This window comes from Eucalyptus grandis, chromosome 5, assembly GCF_016545825.1.
Source record: "Eucalyptus grandis isolate ANBG69807.140 chromosome 5, ASM1654582v1, whole genome shotgun sequence".
In the NCBI taxonomy this organism is placed as follows: Eukaryota; Viridiplantae; Streptophyta; class Magnoliopsida; order Myrtales; family Myrtaceae; genus Eucalyptus; species Eucalyptus grandis.
In genome coordinates, this window is record NC_052616.1 from 59,715,979 (window position 1) to 59,740,433 (window position 24,455).

At 39.0% G+C, this 24,455-nt stretch overlaps 2 protein-coding genes and 1 long non-coding RNA gene across 3 annotated transcripts; 2 read left to right on the forward strand and 1 right to left on the reverse strand.

Moving 5' to 3' along the window:
* Positions 1–2,150: 2,150 nt before the first annotated feature.
* On the reverse strand, positions 2,151–5,297 carry LOC104445638. Its single transcript, XM_039312113.1, is given in 3 exon segments — positions 2,151–2,946; positions 3,061–3,267; positions 5,071–5,297. Coding segments are annotated over 3 exon segments (546 nt in total). The 5' UTR covers positions 5,239–5,297; the 3' UTR covers positions 2,151–2,775.
* Positions 5,298–9,009: 3,712 nt separating this feature from the next.
* Positions 9,010–13,138, forward strand: LOC104431786. Its single transcript, XM_039314005.1, has 7 exons — positions 9,010–9,467; positions 9,499–9,782; positions 10,924–11,035; positions 11,119–11,290; positions 11,383–11,567; positions 11,863–11,999; positions 12,689–13,138. Exons 1-6 carry the CDS (start codon positions 9,156–9,158, stop codon positions 11,986–11,988), a joined length of 1,191 nt encoding a protein of 396 aa, XP_039169939.1. The 5' UTR covers positions 9,010–9,155; the 3' UTR covers positions 11,989–11,999; positions 12,689–13,138.
* A 4,109-nt stretch (positions 13,139–17,247) lies between these two features.
* Positions 17,248–19,529, forward strand: LOC104445639. Its single transcript, XR_726030.3, has 2 exons — positions 17,248–17,397; positions 19,094–19,529. It is a non-coding gene; the product is annotated as an uncharacterized LOC104445639 (long non-coding RNA).
* Positions 19,530–24,455: the final 4,926 nt, after the last annotated feature.

Sequence of the window (24,455 nt, forward strand, 5' to 3'; positions counted from 1 at the left end):
TAAAAATAATTAATTATAATTCTTTGTAATGATTAACCAATAGAAAATATTTTCATTTTCGACTATAATTTATGCTTACATTTTTGTTTTTTATGGATGATGAAAATATTTCATGTTCATACATTTTGTAAGTAATGCAAGCAACATTCTTGAATTCTAATGGTAAATTATGCAAATTCAATATTTCGTTAAAAACAAGCCTCGTGCAGAGAGAGTCTATAGACTGAAATTATTGATGCGGGGTCCGTTGATCACGTACGTATTCGAATCACTTAAAATTCGGATTGAGACAGACCATGTGAGTATAGAACTGCCCGTGAAACGCACCCCCATAAAAAAGATAAAGATAAAGATAGTGATGATAAAATGAAAGGACCATGTCTTCATAATCCGTGACAATAGATGAATTGTTTTTGTACTTCATGATTGGGTGAGGCATTAGGGATATACGCGTGCGAGGCTTGTGTACGGTGACTCTTTTTAAGTACTTTGATCACATCATTCTTAATCATTCAAGTCATTTTCTTCATGAAATAGTTCCATCGCACTAAACATGACTTAGGTGAATAAGGGTGAGGAACTTCTACGTCAAGATTACTATTGCCACCAAGTGTATATTAGAAAATAAGGTATGGTAAATATCATCGAATGTTGAAGGGTGCCCACTTCTGTAAACCCACAATCTGTTTTGTCATTTAGTATATGAATTTTGTATGCTGATATTATTATAAATTTATCGACCGATCTTGGCGAAATTAAAATAAATTAGAAAAATATTAAGATGAAGAATTGATCAAGAGGGGTCTAAAATGGAGTAATGGAATTGGCAAATAAACACCAAATTGGACATCTGAATAATAACATGCCATCTATGATAATAACTTTTTGACGTCATTGTCTCATCATTTTACTATCGATTGTTTGCAGACTGATACCGACTTATGAGACAATGCATAATGCTTATCGGATATTTCTTGTCCATTCCAAAGTAAAATATTTGTTGAGAAAGCATCTCGTGTGACGGTTGGGTCTTCTCTTCAATCAAAGTCGATCGTATATTATAAATTCAAAGACAGTTTGTCCTATCTACTTGTATCACTATCATTAAAAAAGTGTTGGGTTTCTTATCCACGTCAAGAACTTTAAGCTAACGCATATGGTATGTCCTCGTTTTAAGACGACGACCATTGATGAGCTGCTTTATTAACCTCGAGCCAGCTTGCATGGGTTCCCAAAATGGATTCATCAGGCAATGTCTGATTACCACCTGATCTTGCACCTGCTCACCATAAATAGGCACCGTTGCCACTAATGTCAAAACAGAAGGGCAGAGACAGTGTGGCCTTGAATCGAACAACTCATCACGGATAAAAACAGCTCCATGAACACGACGTATGCAAGCAAAAGGACATGGCTCAACGTCCCAAAGAAGGTCCGCGCTTCACGTGTAAATCGGCTCATGATGGCGACGGCATTTTCTAGTTCTGGTCACGGGTCCGTGCCGAAAGTGGGCGAGCGAGATCACTTTCCGCAGTAAATAGAGATGGCCGTATTCACTGGTGTGAACGAGTTTTACTGGATTGAACATTGGACTAGAAAAAGGAAAAAGGCCATATGCATTGGCAAGATTAGATGACCATCTGCTTGCTCCTGGTGATTGATGTTCATTAAATTGAACCTAGGACTAGAAAAATCAGTCTGCAACCGACATGTTCATTAAATGCATGTCCCCTGCATCCGACATGTAAATATAGAAGGTGACTCACCGGGCCACAATGTGAGTGATTCTGCCGTGAACTCGGGATCAAGTCTTAAAGAGTGTCTTAGACAAATGTATGCAAACTGTTCCATGCTTTAGCTATCCCAAGTTTCCATTTTTCTGCACACAACAGAAATTTCGTAGTTTCCGAGTCACTTATTGAGCTACAGTGAACTTTGCTATCGTGCATGTCAAAGCACTTGCCTCACGCGATAGTCCTCGCGAAATCATGCAACTATTCCACAATCATACTGGTTACCAAGAGAAAAAGGAATTAGTTTGAGACTGGATAAAATGTCCATGAGTGGTATGCTACACAGGTCTAATTATAATACAATGATAGGAGAACAAAATTAAACGGAGAATCCACAGAAAAGCTCAATAGTACGTCTCATTGGAAACCAAATTTAGTATGAACTGGTATAAAATAAGTAGCAAGAAGAGCAATTGAAGACGGTTCATAAGGAATCAAGTACATCGAAAAGATTTGAATTCTCTTGTCCTTAATGGGAAGCTCAAACAATCGGTGTTTGGTGAAACTAGAAAAATCGAGCATAGGACTTCTCTTACAATTAGAAAGACTTGCCAGAACAAAAATCAAGCAATTCAATTAACAATTGAAGCTTGTCCTTGACCACCACTATTCGAGAAAGTAGTTGCACTTCCATGTCCAATGTGCAGGCATTCAGTGATCTCATGGTGCGAAGGAAGAATAACAGGTCTTCATCGAAGAAGCCTTTCAAGGAACATGCCAAACACCCTTTGGTTTCCTTCCACAAAATTTGAACCAACTTGGACTCAGAAAAAAGATACATGGCAGCCTTTAACAGCTCATCGACTTTACCTACGCAGCAGCCTTTTCCACAATTTGGCCTTTGAAAAAGCAAAACAACAAGAAAATTATGGCACGGTGAGAGCCATAACAAAGAATCGACAAGATCATTCTTCATACAAGATGAAAAGACAATCAAGCGCTTCCCCATTTTCTCAATACTTCTTCTTTAGCAGAGACACGTCTACGATTTTCCGTTCTTTGGTAAAGCATCAAAGCCAGTAGGACTACTTGGGGATAGTCTCAAGATCTTTGTGGTAACAAAAGTTAACGCATCTCTTGCTCCTCGCAATGCAAACAGCAGTGGATTCAAGACCATTGCAAGCATGACTTCTCCTTTTGCAATTAAGAGAAACTGTGAAGGTAAATAAGAATGTCTCAGATACAGAGGGAGAGAGTAAAAATCATTACACTATGAACCCTAATATTGAGAATTTGCACAAGAAGCTGCTTACCATGAGAATGATACCTAAACAGCCAAACTAATCTGCTTTGATTCTTGCCAGAAATGATCACCATTGGACCAACCAAATTTTCCACCCCATCCAAACCAACCACCTCCACCAGCATCACCACCTCCTCCCACTTCTTCTCTTCTCTTGATCTCTTTATTCCATTTCTCAAACTCACTCTTCTTTCCCCCTAGCGCACTTTCTAAAGCTTTTCTAGCTTGGTCCTGCACCCAGAAATATGGTAAATCACCAATCTGTCAAATATGGCATAAAATAAGCTGGGAGAAACCAAAGTAAATCTCTGCATGGATGTGATCTGCCCCAAGGAGGATGTCTTGAATCATTGGGGAGAGCCAGACACGGGTTATGGTCATGAAGAGATTTGTGAAGAATATGATAGCAGAATACAAGGCAGAGCAAATTGGAATCAAAATTCTCACATCCATTGTTGTGACAAATGCCTAATATGGAACCAAATTTGATTTATTACATCTCAAGGAACAGGTTACCATCTGTTTTCAGTTCTGTTCTAATGCTTTTGAAAACTTGTCCACACTTGGAGGTAGTTCATTTTGGCTAATTATTCAATATCAAGCAAATCCTATATAAGAAAGTTTTATCTGCTTATATGAACTCTGCAGTTACCAATTCGAGTTAGGATATCCCAAGCATATTTAGAATATGCAAGATCCCTAGACGCTTATTCTCTACCGGTTCGGGCCAAGAAAAAGCCAAATTATGTCTAGTGATTTCATCTCAGATCCAGGCATTTGTGTATATGTATACAGGAGCAACACTAATTCAAACAGAGACATGACCCCCTCAGGCGTGAAAGTTTTTACACTTTTCATCTAGATTCCATTATGCTTTTTATGTCAAGAACTTTTGCACCCTCTAAGATTGGAGCTATTGGAGACACCAGGGAGCTGGCAAGATCATTCTAACTGGCCTAGTGAACTCTAGCACTATTAATCAGGACCAAAGCTCTTAGTGAGATATCAGACAATGAGTCGGGCTGCCCCTGAACCCACCCAGCCCCCAATCAAGCAATAAAAGCACCCAAGAAAGACCAATAGCAAATATGGAGTTTCTCATCTATCCATACCATCCAATATGGTCGCTAGTCAACCTCTTTGAACAAAAGATTGCCATTTGACCAACAGAAATTGCTCCATGACTGTCTTCTGTAGCCATGATTACTACCTTTAACCCAAGTCCAATGCGATGGAAAGTAAACTTGATAATAGATAATGTGGAAGGACATAGATCACTCTTGCCCCTATCTGGTAAATGGAGTGAATTCATAAAAGCACTGTCTCCCTAACTATTGATGAATTTTTAATGCCCTCGATATAGAGAGGTCATTGCCCACCATTCCCAAGTCAAGTTCTTCAACTTGAGTCCGCATGAGATGATGCTGACAGGTTTCAGCTAGGGGAATTAGGTAACCGGATGAACCATTTGTGCTGAGGCAAAATTCCACATAAGAGGATTTTTAACTGTACCTAACAGATTCCGGGCTTCAATTCTGAAAAATTAGCTGGTAAAAATGCACGACCAATACATGTACATAGATTTATGCCCATTGAATTACCATCATCTACTATAAGGGTTCATTCGGATAATGTATCTTGAAGAATTCAACACAGAAATGCCACCGGAAGAATTTCTCACACCAATCAAACACGTTTGAATGAACGTTATTGCTTGTTCATTGCTCCTAATCAGTTTGAAATCGAAATCGCACGCTTTCCTCAATCATATGACCGGGAGAAATTAGCCAAATTGACCACTAGGCACAATCAATCTCCATTAAGCTCACTCAGGCAAAGCAGCGAACACGTCGCGCACATAAAACTACGTTAATTTCACAGAAGCAAAACACCGCGATGGAGCAAGAACAATTCAAGGTCGCCATGTAACTCAATCCCCGGAATGTCTCCGCCAAATTCAAGCTCGCTTAACCCAGAAGCAACAAGTTCACCGCGCGCAACGAGAGAAGTGAGAGCAAAAGGAGTTTCCTTTACCTCCCTGCGATTGTCGGAGAACAGGCAGGAGAATCTGCCGTTGCACCTGAGGCTCTGCTGAAGCGAAGCCCAGCAACGGAGGTCGCGCGGCCGCGTCCTCGAAGGCGACGGCGATGAGGAAGGAGGCGGGTGCGGCCGGGGTAGGGCCAAGTTGAGAACTTGCGCCATTGGGTCTTGCTCCTCCTCCTCCTCCTCCTCCTCCTCCTTCTGCTGCTGCTGCTTCTTCTTCTGCTGCAAGCTGACTTCAATGGCCCAATACCCATTGATGGGCTTCTTCTTCTTCTTCTTCTTCTTCTTCTTCTTCTTCCGCTGCTGCTGCTACTGCTGCTGCTTTCCTTTGCTTCTCCTATCGGATTTTGCAGTGAAGGCTGCCCTGTAGCCCAACATCCATTGATGGGCTTTCGTCTACGTTGCCCCATGTCACTGCCTGGCCTCGTAACATTCCTCGTTAGCTTGCTCATTTCGTCATGCGTAAATCCATGGAAATTGTTGTCTATTCTATTCTGCTGTTTATGGTGAAAGTGTTTTGCATTGTTGGGTTGCGTGGATTTACATGATTCGAGCCGAGTCGCCATTGGTGGCTTCGCCGGTTGATGGCTAGAGACGAGGCAGGCTTCGTCTAACCTTTTCTAATAGGGCCATGTTTGCGGGTCTAACATAATATTTGAAGAGTCGCTCCTTGGCGGTTAAGGAATGGACTTGCATGTATAGATTAAACATCCGATGTAGTTTCGATTTTCCATATCAGTAAATGTGAATAATTTCATGTTTTGGTTACACATAAGCATTCGAAATTTTGGCCAACATCTTGCTTGATTGATAAGGTTAGTAGGGGTATGCAATGAATATTTTATTTAATTGTGTAACCTCGTTCTCTCATTAGATGAGAAAATGCTCGATAAATTGGCTAACTTCCCTTAATCTAGCAAAGAACTAATTGAACTGTTATGGTAGAGACGGTAGCAAAGATGTTCAATTTAACCGATAATAACATCTCGTCAACCACCATTTCAGATTATCAACCTTGTTTCCTAAGTGTGTTTACTTGAGATGAGATGATATTTGGTCATTTCTGCTTAATCGCTTAGTTTCTCTCTCTAATAAAAAGAGGAAAAAAAAGGGGGAAGTTTTGTATAGATCTTTGAACAGTCTGGCATTGTTTATAGAGTTGGCTAATCCAACCAACCAAAAAAAGTGGGGCCTTCACCAAACCGGGTCATCATCCATTGCAATCACTAGAAAAAGGAGCTCATGCTTCAACAGGAAACTTGCTCATTGCTTTTCTCCAAGGCACAAATGATGACAAGTGGTACGATAGAGCACCAATAAGAACTGAGTCTATCTTCTTAGGGCAACAAACGTATGATAAAATCCATGTCTTAAGTAGACAAATGGATCTTCTGACGACAACCACTGAATTGTGATCCTAATTTAACCAAGAACAAGGTCTTGTCTAAAATTAACAATCATAGGAGCAGCACCCAATAAACATTCTATAGTTGTTGACCTACCCCATTGTCTCCCCTACATCACAATCAAACTCAATTTCTTCATTATCAATTTTCTTCTCCATTGATAAAAAGAGAGATTATATCCTATGATACCTTCTTAATCAGGATTTTTCGTGACAAAATTTAGTAGAGTAGAAGTCTATGAATCTCATCAAATGAGATTTATCTTGAATATGATCTCTTCACAATCTCACCCTTCGTCTTTCTTTTACCATGTTGACAACGAGGTTAATGCAATCCAATTTCCTTTTATTTGAAATCTCATTGGATGCAATCTGTATAAACTTGATAGAGAATAAAACCCAACAATTTCATTTGTTGAACATCGTAAACCAAAACAAGTCCATTTTAATAGTGAACACTTTCAATGTTTGGGGTATAATTGAAAAAGCTTCTTAAAGCATCAGATGTTTTGGTAAGTCAATTTAGACTCATTATCAATAGTGCACATTTTCAAAGAGGTATAGAAATGTTATTAATCTCTTAATTTTGGCCACAATATGGTCAATCTCTAGATCTTCAGAGCTCTTTCTACGAAGTCCTTTCTCGGAGACTCTGCATATACTTGTAAGCATCGGTTGTATTTTAGGTATTGACATGGACTAGAGACAAAGAGAAAAGGGTGAAGAATATGGTGGGCAAGTGACCCACTTGAACTGCAAAGACAGATTCACAATTTCAGCTTTTCTTTTATATCCCTTTTTTCCTTTTCTCTTTTTTTTTTTTTCCCTTTCTTTCTTTATAATTTTATTTTTATCTTTCCTTTTGTAACTTTAATTTAAGAGGGAGACAGCTGCAACCGATCAACTACATTCGTACCCCCTGCTCCTAAGGTTAAAAGCGACATCACATTTCAACAAACCAAGCAAATACGTGACTTAACTAATTCCCCGAATGTCTCTTATTTCAAGTCGAATTTAAAACCCTTTGATTGCACAAAACAAACGTTAGAAGATCAAATTGCACAAATGCCCAGAATATAGAGAATTAAATATGTTCTTAACTCTAAAGTTGCATTTGGTCCTCCGTATTTAAATTGTGATATGATAGGATAAAGTGGACTAAAAACACTTTGAATATCTTTTGAATCGCAGAAAATCCCATGATGGTTTTGGTGCAAGAGAAAGAAATGAAAATCTTTGAAAATTCTTTTTCGTGTTTGGTTGTTTCAACCTCCACCTATCACTTTTGACACTTTCCATGTATCCCAAGTTTGTCATCTCATTCCTCTCCCTCTCAATCAGCTTTCTCATAGTTGTTGTAGTCTATGCAAATCTAGTGCAACGGTTGCGACCCCCTATCTACATCATAGAGATAGAGAGGTAGAGCTCAAATGTGTCGATTCGGGTTGCCTTTTGGTTGTAAACTTGATCTTCCACTTGGGTTGTCTTTGAATTGCTCACTCAAGGACCTACAAAAGAGCATCTTTTACTTACATGGTGTAGGTTGATGCCAAAACAAGAGTGCCGAAAAGGGAACACAAAAAATTAGTGAAATTGCTATACGTTTTTATTTATGTGATCTGGGTATAGAGACCTCTCTCAAGATCTTCTTATCTACTCGAAAATAGCCTTAGCTTTGGGAAGCCTTTTGTAGATCTCCATGCCATGAAGTTAGTCCATCCGAACATCTCATAGAATCGACAAAACTATCGAAAAACAATTCACAAGAACCACATTGGACCACTCAAGAAAGTAACACAGCCCAATAATAAAACTTTTCTCCCTTTAGTAAATAGCAACTTTAGAAGCTCATTGGTGGGCAACTACAACAAAGCCATTATTCAAAAACTTCGCTGTATAAGAAGATTGCAAATTGGGCCCATCCTCGAAGGCGACAACGATCGTCAGATTCCATTTTACCCTCAGTTGTCGCAACATGATTAGCTGCCCAGATTGGAGGCAACAACGATGTAACAATCGGCTATTGTTCTGGTGGTCTTCACATGATGGCGGGTGAAGTAATATTTGGACATGTCACTCCATCACTCTATTATTGGAATGTAGCAAGGCTTCTTAAGTTATTATTATTATTATTATTTTCGTTTGATCTAATCTGCACTCATCTCATCCCTATCCCATCCATTTATATATATATATATATATATATATATATATATATATATATATATCCAGTGTTTATACTTAGTTCGAAGTAGCTCGAAGGGCGTCACCAAACACCGGATTTGGTGGTTTGTCCATTTGGTCTTACATTTGGATAATCAAACACAACTAAAAGAATTTGTCCAAAAACAACAGCAATGATGAGAGAGAAAGCAAGAGAGAGAGAGAGACAGCACTGGATTCAAAAAACGGAAATTTGCGAGAACACGCATGGGCATTTCCGTCATTCTAATCTCTATAGAGAGAGATAGAGATGGGAGAAGATAGAGATAGAGAGACAGACAGACCAGAGGAGAGAGAAAAGAAAACAACACAGACAGAGAGAGAGAGAAGAGAGAGATAGAGAGAGAGAGAGACCGTTTGAAGCAGCCACAGAGAGAGAATAGAGAGAGAGAGAGAAGGGGAGTTCGTTAATTCGGTTAAGGCGTTGCGCCCCCCTCGGCCGGATTTCATGAATGTGAACGCGGCGGGCAGCGCGGCGCGGAGGATGGTGACGGACCTGGAGATAGCCCGGGGCGTGGAGACGGTGCTCCGGCAGTCGGACCCCAACTCCGTCACCACCATCAACGGCGTCGTCCAGCAGCTCGAGGCCAAGCTCGGCCTCGACCTCTCCCACAAGGCCCCCTTCATCCGCGACCAGATCGCCCTCCTCCTCCGCGCCCACCACCACCCTCCCCCTCTCTCCCCCGCAAAGACCCTTTTGCCCCTCCTCCCCCTCTTCCGCCTTCCCCACCACCCCCCACCCCACCACCAGCCCCAGCCCCAGCAGCCGCAGCCGCAGCCGCAGCCGCCGCAGCACCACCAGCACCAGCAGCAGCAGCACACACCACCAGCAACACCAACAACACCAGCAGCAGCAACACCAGCAGCAGCAGCAGCAGCTCTTCCTTCCCATTTCGCCCTCCAGCCCCGCCGCAGGATCTCAATTTCCGCCCGACCCACGCGCCCCCTCCGCCGCCGCCGCCGCGCCGCCCCGCGTGGCTCAGCCGCAGCCGCAGCCGCAGCCGCCCTTCCCCCCGGCCTCTGTCAAGGCCGAACAGAGCGCGGCTCCCGCGGCGTCGGAGAGCCCGAAAGAAAGGTTTTTTTTTTTTTTCTCTTTGGCCATTTCGCCTCCTTCGTCCGTAGGGTTTGTTAAGCGACAGTGCAATTTCTGTCTCTAGGGTGTAATTTGGGATCGATTGAGGGTTAGGGTTGCGGGATTGGGGTTGATTGTTTCGAGACTTCGTGCCCTGCTAGGGTTTTTCCCCCGCTTTTTGTTTCTCTTTTGCGTGGTATTGATTGATAGTAGTGTGAGCTTGAATATAGCCAATTTTTGGGGGGGCTTAGCTGAAGCATGTGTTTGGAAATGATGCTGAGGGAGGGGTTTGGAGAAAGATTGATGCACTGAGACTGCACTGACACAAATTGTTGAAGCAAGAGTGAAAATGGATTCTGGGGGGTGTGTGGCTCAAACTATTGATTGGGTTGCAGATTCATTTTGTGTGACTAACCTAGTGAGTTTCGACATTTTATTTTTTTTTGGGTTTTCTTGGAGTGTTCTGCTGGCATGTGTTGGAAAGCAGCTATCTTTTGAATATTCGCTTGGCGTGATTCGTTCATCAGGATTTTTTACTTTTGTGGTGGGAGTCTGCTTGGATCCATTCTTTCCGTAGGATGCTCCAGATGATTTTCTATCTTATGCTTGAAGTTTGTTGCCTACAACTCGAAAAGAACTCTTTTTCTTTTTGAGATTGGATCCTGGAGGCTCTTTCAAAATCTAGATTTTTGCCTATGTCTGTCATTGAAATTTCTTTGAAGGTGCCCTCATTTGCCATTTTCGATATATTAATCTATAGAAAGGTGTATTTTAGCGAAGCGATATTTCTCCCCTTCTCTTTTTTGCTTCATTAACAATGTGAGAATTCAGATGGTTTGAGGATCCTGGGATGTTTCAACTTGAACTTGAGAACATGGCAATGTAGTGATGTTTCTTTCTCTCCTTCCTTCTAAGTGGTTTCTAACGAGGTTTTTCTTCCGAGGATTGAAGAATATCTTGCCGATCTTCTTCTTTTAAATGTGTGGCTCCCTTTTGCACAATCATTATTCTTTTGTCATGTGATGTTATGGGTTAGATAGGAATGCAAATCTGACTAGGTTTAAGTGAATCTGTTGGTGTTTTTCTCTGCTGTTTGCTTCTACATGTGCCATAACTTATGTGATGGTGCATGATCTTATTGCAGTGCTCCAGCTGGTGCAAAAAGAAGAGGTGGTGCAGGTGGTCTGAACAAAGTATGTGGGGTCACATCAGAGCTTCAGGCCATCGTTGGCGAGCCAGCATTACCTCGGACTGAGGTGCGAAATTACTCTTTTAACTAAAAGGCTTTTGCATTACCCACAAGAAATTTGCTAAAGAACTCTTACTTTGCTTTATCCAGATCGTGAAGCAGCTTTGGGCATACATAAGGAAGAATAACCTCCAAGATCCAAGTAACAAGAGGAAGATAATCTGTGATGATGCCCTGCGTTTGGTATTCGAAACAGATTGCACTGACATGTTCAAGATGAACAAGCTACTTTCCAAACATATTATTCCACTTCAACCTACAAGTATGCAAAGTATTCTTAAAGTGATAAATACTCTTTTCCTAGTCCCTAATATGGATTTTATTGAGCCTCTTTTCACATTGTAATGCCTTCAGAGGAGTCAGGTCAAGCGAAAAGATTGAAGGTCAGTGCTGAGTCCCCCAATATTAGTTCTCAAACTGGTGCATCTGTAATTATATCTGAAGCGCTAGCCAAGTTTTTGGGAACCGGAGAAAGGGAAATGCTCCAGACAGAAGCACATAGGCGTGTTTGGGAGTACATTAAGATCCATCAACTGGAGGTGTGTAACTTTTAATGCTTACTTTTAGCTTTTCCATTGCCTGTAATTTTTGACTGTCATTTGAAAGGAAATTGTACTTCCTTATGACATTCTAGCATATGTCAGACTACTATACTGTTTTTGTGTCATATTTTCACTACTGTTTACCCATTAACATGTGGTCAGGAAGTTCCCTTTCTTTGCTATTTCGGCATGTAAGAATTGGTAGCCTTTAAGGAAGCCGAAACTGTAAATGTGTTGAATCTGCTTATCATTGGTATTCTGTTTCTTCTGCATTTTTGCTTCTCTTATACAGGATCCTTTGAATCCCATGGGGATACATTGTGATGCCAGGCTTCGGGAGCTTCTTGGCTGTGAAAGCATATCTGCATTGGGAGTACCTGAGTTGCTAGAACGCCATCACTTATTTAAGCAATCATGATAGTGCGGCTGGTGAGTGTTCAAGGTTCATTTGAAGTGATTGTTCCCTACTGTTTTTGAAGTATTTTTTTTTTCTAATAAATTTTATGGCTAAGAATTGTTTCATGGCAGTTGGCATGTATAAATTTGGTCAACTCTTTTGTATTTGTATGTTAGCATCTGCAGTGAGCTAGAAATTTGGTTTATGACCTTCATAATCTTTTTTATACTCGCAATTTCTTCTTGCAAAAATTATGCAAGCCCTAACTAACCTAAATATACTTGGAATGTGTTTGATCTATGGGTTATAATTCTTTGTGGAACTCATTTGTAGACTGGGCAGTTACTCCAGCATAACTAAATTGACAAACGTCTAGCATTTTGTTATAAGCATGGTAGTATGTAGGTAGTTAATTCTATGGGTCTTGGACTGAAATATATAAACTATTGCTTGGTAGTTTTCCCGATTTTTATGGTAATTCTCCTTTTATGACAACGTGATAAATTTACTCATTTTACTATCATCGTCAAAGATATGTTGCAACTCCTATGAAACCATAGAAATATCCAAAGGGTTGGTTTTCCTACGTTTCTAAACCAATCTAACTAATGTGTACTTGAGGAGGATTTTATCCTTGATAAAAAAAAGATTTTACTCTGCTCTTTTTGGGGTTCAAGCAAAAAATGTTGCAGGTCTGACCATAATAAGTATGTATTTGCAGGTGCACTGAACCTCTACCACCTGGCTGCACGGGATGGTAGAAATGTTAGTTGAGCAGCTTCTGTTTAAGTCCTCTCTTAGGTCTTTTGTGCATTAACAAGGTTAGGTCATCAGATGTTTCATACTTTTGTCCTAGACCAGTTGAAGATATGTAGCATGGGCTAATTGCAAGTAGTATCTAGTAGAAATGCTTTTGTTCTGATTTTAGGCTTATAGGCCTCTGTTTTATTGCTAACTTTCTTTCTGATTTCCTGATCTTAAATCTTGTGGTGATGGATTGACACATAGTCCTGACATAGTCTTTCAGCTGCTTTGTTTTATCCCCTTGACTGGGAAGTCAAATCCGCAGTGTGAACTGTCGTCAAGTTGACGTTCTTATTGTATATGGTGTCGAGTAATCTGTCCAGGGAATGTGTGAAGGACTTCAAAAGTCAAAACCTCACCTTTGAAATCTCTGTATGAATGATATACATCCAAACTTTGCTGCATCGGAAGGAATTTCAAACACTCACAAACGATGTAGAATTACCGAATCAGGAATGTAATGAATGATATGCTAAGGTTTTTTCTTGCGTAAAGCTTCATTTGATGAGATCAGTGTGATGAGGTCGGAAAATCTTCTTGCAAGCATGTAAACAAGGTTCACAGACAGTATCGAATAGAAAATTAGCAGTGAGACAGGTGCATCCTCAATCGTGAGTTTTGATTCATGTGGACTCGGGATAAGGTCCTTACCTTACTTCGCGTAGACCCGAAAAGAGAAAGATATGAAAACACAGGTGATCAGTTTTGTGGGTGGTGAATCTACACAGAATTTGTCAAACCAACCGTCTAAATCTCAGAGGGAGTAGCTCATCAGTCTGCAGAAACACATGCTCGTTGAACATGTTCATATGCGCTGGAACCTCTTTAAAGTTTGGTTTTGTTCTGGGCCAAGGGGTACTCATAGGTTGTGTTAGGAGGTCATGATAAAATTTAGGGTAAAATAAAATTTATCCTATTCTACTTTTGGTGCCCGCTTGAGATAGGATAAAGTCGAATATAATATATAAACCGAGTAAAATTATCCCATGGAAAATGCGATGAAGGCGGAGAGAATTTTAATATCCATAATAGGAAAGTTTTTTTCCTCAAATAACAAATATCTTAAATTAACAAATTTAAATTATATTTCAATATAAATAATATTTGAATTCTAATCTAAGAAATTCAAGATAACAAAAAATAAAGTTTAGTTTTTTAATTTGATCTTATTTTTATTTATATATTCGAATTTAAATCTATCTTATAATATAAATTCAATATATAACTATATATTTATTACATATTTTAGGTGTTTTAGTATTGTAGGTATATTAGCACAATTTTATATTTAACAAAATTTTATTAGAGAATGATGGAAAGGGGGAGAAAGAAATACAAAAGAAATTAATAAAAAAAAAGCAAGAAAAATAAAAAATAAAGTAGATAAGAGTGTCGTGAGAGATTTTTATCATTTCCATCTGTAAAATTTATGATTCATATAAGCGTTTAAATCAAATAATAGATATAAAAAATGTGAATATATTCGATTTTATTATTACAATCACCAAACAATGGATAAGATATGATAAAATATCATGAATTTTATATCTTATCCTATCTAATTCTATCCTAATTAGAAAATTCGGGCGAACAAATGTAGCTAGAGTCTATTGATCTCAAAAGAGTATGTAAGGAGCCATCCTCTTGAAATGGTTTTGCAAAGCCAAACAACAGTCAAGTTGCAAGAAGATATCTATTTTGCCGACGCCATCCAATGCCATTTTTCGAAACATAACTATTGAGAGATTTGGCAAACCAAAATCATCAATTTAATATACTAAAGTATTACTAATTCAGTGCTTTTTCAATGATGCCTTTCACATTTTAAATTGGTAATTACCTTTGGAAATCATATACGATTAGGTATTCACATGAAAAGAGTATCTAGACTGTATTAAGACTACCCATAATGATGTGCTTATAAGGTTTTCAACTATGACATTGTGAAAATAAATCTTAATCTTGGCGAATTCAATTAATTAGTTTGGTGGCGGCATAAAGGTTAGATATTTCTAGTGTTGATTTGGCTATGGTATTGCAGATTTCCAAATTGTTGTGTTTGATATCATTGGAAAACTTTACCAAATGAATCCCAACACCGCTATAATTGTCTGGTTGAATAGCATGGTTTGAGCGGACTTCTCACCACACTTCTCTTGAGGTTAGATCGGTTCCTAAGGGCATGTTTGTTTATTTTTGTTTCTGTTCCCCGGAAAAAAATTTCTATTTTTTTTAATTCCAGAGAACAAAAAAAGAGTAGAAACACGTTTGTTTACACTTTTGTTCCCGGGAACAAATTTGGAATAGAAATACGAAATATAAAAAACTTGTTTCTTGTTCTCGGGAACAATTCCAAGAAACATTTTTTTTTCTTCTCATTTCTTTCATTCTTCTTCCTTTTGGTCGGTTGCCGGCCTTGGCCATGGTTAGCGACCGGCCGTCGAGGGTCGGCGACCTCGTCGGAGCATCGCTGACCTCGCGCCGCTTGGGCGAGGCTGAGCCTCACCAGTGGCCTTGGTGGCTAGGCGAGGTCACTGGCGAGGCTCAACCTTGCCTAGGAGACGTGAGGTCGGCCTTGCCCTGGCCTGGCGAGACTGAGCCTCGCGTCGTCCTACAAGGCTCGGCCTTGCCTTGGCTAGGCGGTGAGGCTCGGCCTCTCTGGGGCCGGCCATGGCCAGCAACTAGCCAAAAGGAATAAAGGAAAAAAAAAAAAAAAAAAAAAAGAAAAAAGAAAGAAGAAAAAAAAAGAAAAAAAAGAAAAATTAAAAGAAACAAAAAAATTATACAAGTTTACAAAAGTCATTTCTATCCTTGAAGTAGAAATTTTTTGCAGTTATCAAGCGCATTCTTATACTCAGAAATTATTCCCCGAAACAGAAATAAAATAAAACTATTTTTGTTCAAAAATTATTCCCCATAATAGAAACGTTACTAAACGCGTCCTAAGTGAATTGGTTTTAGAAGAAGAACTTGGAACTGATTGCAGGTCTCGGTTCCAATTTTTTTCGGAATTGATACTTTTATCTTTTAAAATAATGGACATTTTTATTAAAGTTTATTATACCCAGCCTAAAACACTAAAATGAATAACTTCATAGAAAGTGTAATAATACAAAGCTGGTGGAAGAAAAAGCAAAAATTGCGCAAAATATTTCGTTACGTCCCAAAAATGAGCTCAAGTACATACGCCTTGCTTAGTCAGGTTTCTAGGTTGAACTGAGAGGTTCATGAGCCGAGGCCGAAGCTCGGAACAGAATCAATGTTCGGGCAATTCTAGCTTTACGAAACAGAGAATTGGATTGGTTCTCCCAGAACTGGCCCGGAATAAGACCGACAATGCCCTGCATCCCTGCTCGAACCAAACCAGTGCTCAACCCCTAGTAATGATCTTGCTGCATTTTGGATTAGAGAATCTGCTATGCATTATTGGAGGAATAAAGCCAAATGAATAATTTGCCATGGGAATATCGTACTTTTTATAGCTTTGTATAAGATACTTTATTCAAGGAAAATTTACTGCGTAAGACTTAATAAATGAACTGATCATCAGTTGGCATATCTTCTTTTACAAAGTTGTTACTAAAGAAAGTACTTCCTTTATCAGATTTGGCCCTACTATAAAGGCCAGAAAGAATTCGAATGACACTAAAGAAGGTCGCAAGCTAATGGAAATCACAGAACATGGAAGCATATGATGCCAATGCTTTAGTCACCTTCAAGACCTGCACAGAAGCACGCTGAAGCAAAGAGACAGATATGATGCTGATACGAGAGAGAGTTGGCCTCCACAGCCTGCCATTTCACCATTTCAATGTCGCAAAAGTCCGCGAAGGATGAATGACATATGCAATAATTACAGTACAAATTGGTTGAGTTAAAAGAAAACCAGAATTTCCAGCCAGACATGCTTATATGTTCGTATTCTTTGGTGTATCGTTGACATGATGCATCAACTTTCTGATCTTCTGCTTCTTGTGCACGAGGTTATTGTAATATCGCTGTGATTCGGCAGAGTTAGTCAAATACAATAAGGATGTGTGGAACAGCATATTCTATGGACCGCGATTGACTGTAAGTTGGTTCAAAGATTGTATTACATATCTACTAAATCAATAATGATAGAGATGGAAAGTATTTACAAAAGCCAAATATGAAAAACTTATGTCACCATCAACATGTGATAACTTCGCGTAATGAAAAAAATACAGTACTTGATCATAGCCTCGTCAAAATTACTTAACAATGTCAGTCTATCATTGCATTGAGACAGAATCGATTACAATATAAAAACACTTTGTGGGTCTCACTCTAACAACTAAATTATGATTGCTTCGGTCTATTGAACCAAGGTTAGGCCATACTTTCTCTAGTCCTTGCATAGTAAATTCCATTTGGACACTTCTGTCTTTTTCATTTATTCCAAAGCTCTTTCTTTTTTGGCCAACAGTTCCCCACTCTTCTACTCTATTAGAATCTGGCAGTCATGACTCTTTCTCTATAAATAGACCTCGTGCTGTTCGTTCTCTCTGCACCAACACACTAAGCAACACTCGTTTCTTTCTCATTCCCTCAGTGTCGAAGCTTCTCTCAAACTCCCCTTCAACTCAATCAATGGCCAGTGCTCAGGTACACGAGCTCACAGCTTTATCTTTAGTATCATAGGAACCTTTAAGTCCAGTTTTCATGGATGAAATCCATCTCACTGCACTTTTGTTTTTCCTTTATTCATTGACGTAATCAGCACACTCTTTCTTGACCTAGTCACTTTTAATTATATCCATTGAATAAGGTGTTGTAAAATTGCTTTTATGCCGAGATGCTCAATATTCAAGACTATTCAGGGCCTGCTTAGTAACTGATTAATTCTTGGTTATTTATGTTCTTATGTTCCTCAAAACAAAAAAAAGAACATAAATCCGTTTGATAACGTCAGTTAATTTTTTTACTCTCGAGAACAAATTTGTTCTTGAGAATAGATTTGGAATTGAATCAAGAAGTAAATTTTTTTTACTTCTTTGTTTCTTGAAACAATTCTAAAATCAAGCCAATTTGTTCTTAAGAATAGATTTGGAATTGAATCAAAAAGTATAAAAATTGTACTTCTTTGTTCCTGGAAACAATTCTAGAATCAAGCCAATTTCTTCTTCTTCTTCTTCTCTCTCTCTCTCTCTCTCTCTCTCTCTCTCTCTCTCCATTAGTTATGTATCAACGTTCCAACAAAAATACTTGTATGCATAAAAAATCCCAGGTTCCGCGGGGTCTCTCTCTCTTTCCATTAGTTATGTATCAACGTTCCAACAAAAATACTTGTATGCATAAAAAATACTCTCTCTCTTTTCCATTAGTTATGTATCAACGTTCCAACAAAAATACTTGTATGCATAAAAAACTCCAGATTTTGCGAAGTCTCTCTCTCTCTCTCTCTCTCTTCTTTTCTTCTTCTTCCTCATCTAGCCGGTCACCGGCGACAAGCTAGATGAGGTCCAGGCGACCTTGCCAGCCCTTAGCAACCAACTAGATGGGGTCACCGGACTTTGTCGACCCTTGGCGAGGTCGAGCCTGGCCAAGCCACTGTTGGCCTTGCCCGACCATGGCGAGGCCACCTTGCGGTGATTGGATGAGGTTGAGCCTCACCTAGCCAAGGTGAGGCCGAGCTTGTGCAACCACTATGAGGCTTCAGTGTGGCCATCGACCGGTTAGATGAGGAAGAAGAAGAATAGGAAAAATGAAAAAGAAAAACTCATAAAATTATTAAAAAATCAAAAGTAATTCTACAACACAAAAAATTTTAAGGGTTGTGCAGTTATCAAATATCTTCAAATGCTTTAGAAGCTCATCAGGGAAAGAATAATAAAATAATTAATTGTGAATAAAAATTATTCTCAGAAACGGAATTTTTATTAAACAGGACCTCAATCTGCTACCACAGCAAAATGAGGGGAAAAAAAAAGCTTATTAGGTCCATAATCAGTTCATACATGAAGAAGGCCTATCCGTGGGCAGATAATGATACTACCTCAAGAAGAGCACTAGATAGTTTGCAAACTTAATTAAAATCACGAACCATCATGTTTTGATCAATAGTTTCCTTTTGAGAGTACCTAACGACAAGCGTGAAGAAATAATGTTTGATGGGGTTCAGAGAATTGCAAACCAACCTTAGCCCTTTATGGTGAATCAAATCGCTGAACAAGACAGATCAAGTTTCCCTTCTGCTTGCAAATACTCAAATTCTTCATCTTTCCTTCCTGTTTAACATAACATGTATGAACAAAATCAGATGGATAGAAAAACGGCTGAGGCAAATGAATTGCTTTTCCAGGTTTCAAAACCTCAGACCGAATTTCCAGAAATCGAAGCAGCTGACGCAACGATGACTGAAGAGACGATTGCAGGATTGGAACCAGCCACTGATCATCATGGCGAGATTCCTCCAGAGGATGAAGTAGAGGAAGCCGATGAGGTCGAAGACGAGGAGCCACCAGAGGAAGAAACCAAAGAAACTAATGAAAAAGTCACCGAAGAACCATTTGCATCACTGGAAGAAGACGAGAATCCCCTCGAAGAAGAGGAAGACTAGATCTTTTGTGCGATATAGGTGCATGGAATTCTCTGTTATGCCCTATGTTGTCTTTCTTATCAATTATCATGCATGTCAGACTCGGTGAGAGTGAGACTTGTATTGTTCTGTTTTAGTCATATGGATGTAATCTCCAAGGTTTGTTGTATCATTTGTTAACATGTTGCTTTTTCCTTGATGTCGTTCTCCAAGGTTATGTTTTTCAATATACCGTTGTGCTATTTCTTGCGATTTCTATACTTTTAACCATATTTTCTATGCTAAAATTGAGGCCAACTGAATAAAACAAAAATTCAATCACACACAAACACCCTGAAATAAAATGAAAATTTGAAAAGAAGTTGAGAGAGAGAGAGAGAGAGAGAGAGAGAGAGAGAGAGAGAGAGAGAGATTATAACCTGTCCATTTCCATGGATCACTGGTAACCATTCCTGTGTGTATATTTTTTTTCACTGTCAATGTCGGCTGCTAATTCATTCGATCCCAAAGCTACTGGCCACATGCTCTTGGGTGATAAACTCGAGACGCTCTCACATTACATCCAGTAAAGGGTGCAGTGGAAGCAACAAGATGAAAAAGCATGTCCGGGTTGTTGGCAACCGATCGGATGGCTGCAGGGACCTGGAAATTTGAAGCCGAGAAGTCAAACCGCGAAAGCCCCCTGCTGGTAGATACTTTATGGATGTCTGAAAGAAATGAAGAGCCTTCTTTTGCTCCATTGACATCTTGCTCACAACCCAAGGAAAAAATTAAGAGAAGATCGTGATGGAAGCAGGAACAATATGTTAAACCGGCTAGCATTCTCCATTCTTTATGTTTGACATAGACACAACATCCACAATCAGAAGGTTCAGCTACTTATGCATATGCTCAAATTTCAGTTTCTAGATGTCTTTAATTCAAGAGTACAATACTAAAATCACATCATCCTTAACTTCTTTTAACTTGCTGCACTTCAACTAATTATTCTCTCAGTATGAAATGAAGCTATACAGATACTGTCACTTTTCCGAGTGCTTCAAGCAACAAGTGAGTTGCTGAAATTTATCTATCAAACATTCATAGAGGTGTCCCAGCAAGAAAGCACTCATACAAGTCATGCTGTAGAGCCCAAAACATTCCCAAATCGTTAGATTTCGCTCCTTAAATTCTTCAATGGTTCAATCAGGTGACAAGTATAGACTATAATGCCTTCATTCTCAGAGATATACAGAGACATCCGGTTCTGATAAGGAAGAACTTGCACAATGCTATCTCAATTATGTTCTGTTTCAGCTCCATGAACTAATAAGAAGCCAAGATTTTTGTGGATAGTCTGTAAAAAACAAAAGACAAATTCCTCTAAAAACATTGATATACCACAAGCACTGAAAATTACTAGCGCAAATGTCAGAATGAAAATTTCCATGAAGCAAGAAAAAAAAATCATTCCCTTATCATCTAGTACGATCAAATACATCCATGAGGACCCTTGAAGCAACAAGAGAAGCATTTCAAAGGATCACATGCAAGCGAGGCCATGATCACATTGTGTGTTTGCTCCATGAGGTTTCTACAGAGTAGATATTAGAAATTAATTAGAAAATTGTCTCTGATTTATCAGTTGCAAGTAGTGCAATTAATAGACTACATCCGGTAATAGCATATTCATGTTAAAAGCCAGTATGGCAAAAATTCGTCAAATAAGCATCTAATAAATAACATTACCAGAAACGATGTTCATATTTCCTTTGGAAGAAGAAGCTCCTGTATATGTAAAAAAGATGATTCATTTGGAACTCTTAACAAAAATGTAGCTCAGAGATATTCCACTAGAAACCAAAGAATATTCTTGAATACAAAGTCTAAGAAAATCTCAATATAAATATTGCAAATAGCTATTTCATTATTTTCATGAATATTCATGTACATGACAGTGAATCTCGTCTTTACAACTTCTCCAGCTAATGCAACAAAGATTGAAATTGTGTGTAAAAATCATTTCTCCTAGTTTTCATGGGACAACGTAATAGTTAATTACTAGTTTTTATCATCATTGAGTGACATAATTTTACTGGAACTGATGTCACTTTTTTGTGCTCTTACAGAATCCATGCATGGCAACTCTAACAGTCAAGATTGCTCCGAGACACAGAAAATCTTATCAAATTGTAGTTTACATAGTAAATAAAGACTTGCTGCTGCAAAATATGGATGTTTCTTCACCTAATCATGGTTTAGAGAAAAAAAGAGTTTCCTTTAAGAGCCTTGAATAGTGGTTATGCTGAAAAGTATATAGCAACCTTTAACCTTTTAAATCTTACGTTGTTGTTGAGGTTCAATCTGCAATTAGGAAATTAAAGGAAACTCTGTATGTTTGAAGGATATAAAATCAGTGCTAATATGGAAATTTACAAGTACTTTAGCAACTCTCTAAGGAACCAAAAAAGGAGATACTTTGTCCAGAATGGACAGGAAAGATGAGAGTGAAATTGTTCAGGTATCCTGTTTGCTCTACTATGGTAATAATGAAGCCTGGTTCTATCTAATGTTGTACTCTAACCCTCATCCCATAATAAAGAACATAATAGATCTCTTTCAAATTACTTTTTTGGATAGAGCGAACACAAATGAGTTGTATAATATATGGGGCTAGATTTCAAGCAACTATATCCCTTCTTAAGGCACAGAGGGAAAGATTAGGCATCATCTGGAACAAACGTAGAAGCAGTTACCACAGTAGTACTCTGAGGACATGCCGGATACTGAGGAACCGCATGAGAGATGCTGCGATGATAGTTTGTGAAATGAAGTGGATTCCGAAATCCAAAATAATCTTCATTTTGGTGAATAAGATTGGGTGGAAAAATCATCATCAGTTGACAATTAGAAACCAACAGAGGGAAGCTGTTGTTCTGGTGATAAGATAGGGAAGAATCATTTAGCAGAAGTAGAATTGATTCAGATAATTTGTGTAGATTAACTACATTTTGAGATGTCTATTGTCATTGTTCAACTTAGTAAATGAGAGTGACGTGATCTCCTTTGCTTTTTTTTCCGACAGGTAAGATCACGCCTAACACGACAATACATTCATCCCTCGAAGCTTTTATTTCATAATGACAAGAAGTGTTCTTGTGCATGATGCCCTCCGCGAAATGTTGAACAATCGGGGAGGCATCGAAAGAACTTCTCATGTTCTGCATCAGACGGAATTTTTTTTTTTTTTTTTCTCAAGGCAAGATGGTACTTCTGATTTTGCAGTAAATCTTGATCAATGGCCTATTATAAGGAAACCCCAAATTTCATGCTACAGATTCATGGACCACACTGTTGTTGTAGTCACTTGAATTGATGAGAGAATCACTCTCCAGAGAAAAGTTTTCTTAGGCATGAATTTAACTTCAGATTAGATAGATAGATGGATGATCCACCATGCCTTGCGGATTTGCACCAACATCGATGTGATTTTGCACATCGATCAAAATTAGCTAGAGGAAAGTACACACATTTATCAACATGGATTATATAAACAAATTATTTTACACCTCGAAGAGCTTTGTCATGATACATACTAAGAGACAAGAGCTTGAATAGTAAAAATTAGTGGAAAGTGGATGGATAGATAAGTATAAACTTATTAGGCATAACAACTCCAAGATAGACTTAAGTATTATTCGAGGACCTACCACCCAGAACCAAAGTACTTGAGGATTGATGTCTGCATATCCATTGTGCTCTGCTTCTGCCCTCTGGTCTTCGATGTATATATCTTCTTCAGTCCCATAAAGCATCAGATTGAGATCCTCGATCTCCAAATTCTGAAAGCAGAGGTTTTGGAATCTCTGAGCTAGAAGCATTTCATCGAAGCCTTCTCCAAAACTCCATACATGTTTTGGTATCGACATGATGAACCGGTAACTCACAAGAAGATGCACGTAATTGTACTGGTTTTTGCTGATCACCGCGATGCCTTCTCCTCCTGGGTATAGTTCTATCAATTTCACCTCTAACGAATGCTCAACTTCTTGAGCAAACATTAGTCCTAAAATGTCCGAATCAATTTATCTTGGCATCCATTTCTAGAATCTGCTTGCAGCTTCCATTAAACATTGGGTCTGCATCTTTTGCATTGCCTAGAAAGACATCTGAACCAGCTAATTGCAAGAAGAAGATGCAGCCAAGAAGTATACCGACTTGCACTTCTTGTATCAAGGATAAGGAAACTAGCTTACTGCAGAATTCATACTTGTCGAGCTCAGTAGGTTCTACCATGGCTGGAAAATATTCCTCTTCCAAACACTAAACAATCTTGTGGTCCTCACAGCTGTGATCCTTGAAATGTGCCCTAGAAGCATGAGCAGCTGGAAAAATTTCATCTTCTAAACACTAAACAATCTTGGGAGAGTCATACCGTAGAATGCTAATTATAGTTCATACATTGTACAACTAATGTTCGGACAGTTCTTCCAATGAATATTTCCAACCAATTGCAGTTGGTATTACATGCTGCAGGTTAGAAGAACCTGATGTTCGAATCCTCTCATATGAAGTGTCAGTACTTGTATAAAAGCATGGGTTATCTACCAAACAGTGGGATTGAAGGCTATCATGCATCTGCGGAGAACTGCCAAAGATACAAAAAGATTACAGCAGCTCATGATCACCTAAACTTTCATATTCACCCAACACTACTCTATCCCTTAAATGGAACTCTAAGAGCGTCAAGCAACTCACATGGTTCTGGAAAGAATCTTCTTCCGTCATTCGAGTATGGCAGGAACATACCGCTTTCTTTGTTAAATATGGTTCTACAAGCCATATAGAACTATTGTTGCATTACACCTGGACCGAGGGCCTCCTCGTTATTGAATGTAACAGACATGCTAAGACGAAGGATTCTCAGACCAACTTGAGACAAAGAGACAATGGAATCGGCTAACATGCAAGACCTGTCAATGCTAACCACAATTACCCCCTGGTGGCCTCCCGCGGCAAATATCAATTTGAATGCTACGTGCCTGTTATATTCAAAATCGGTCATGTCCCTGTGCTCAACAAGCCACATGTACTTGTAAGCCTGCTCTGTTATCCTAAGAACCAGTGCCCTTATCATGGATTTCCC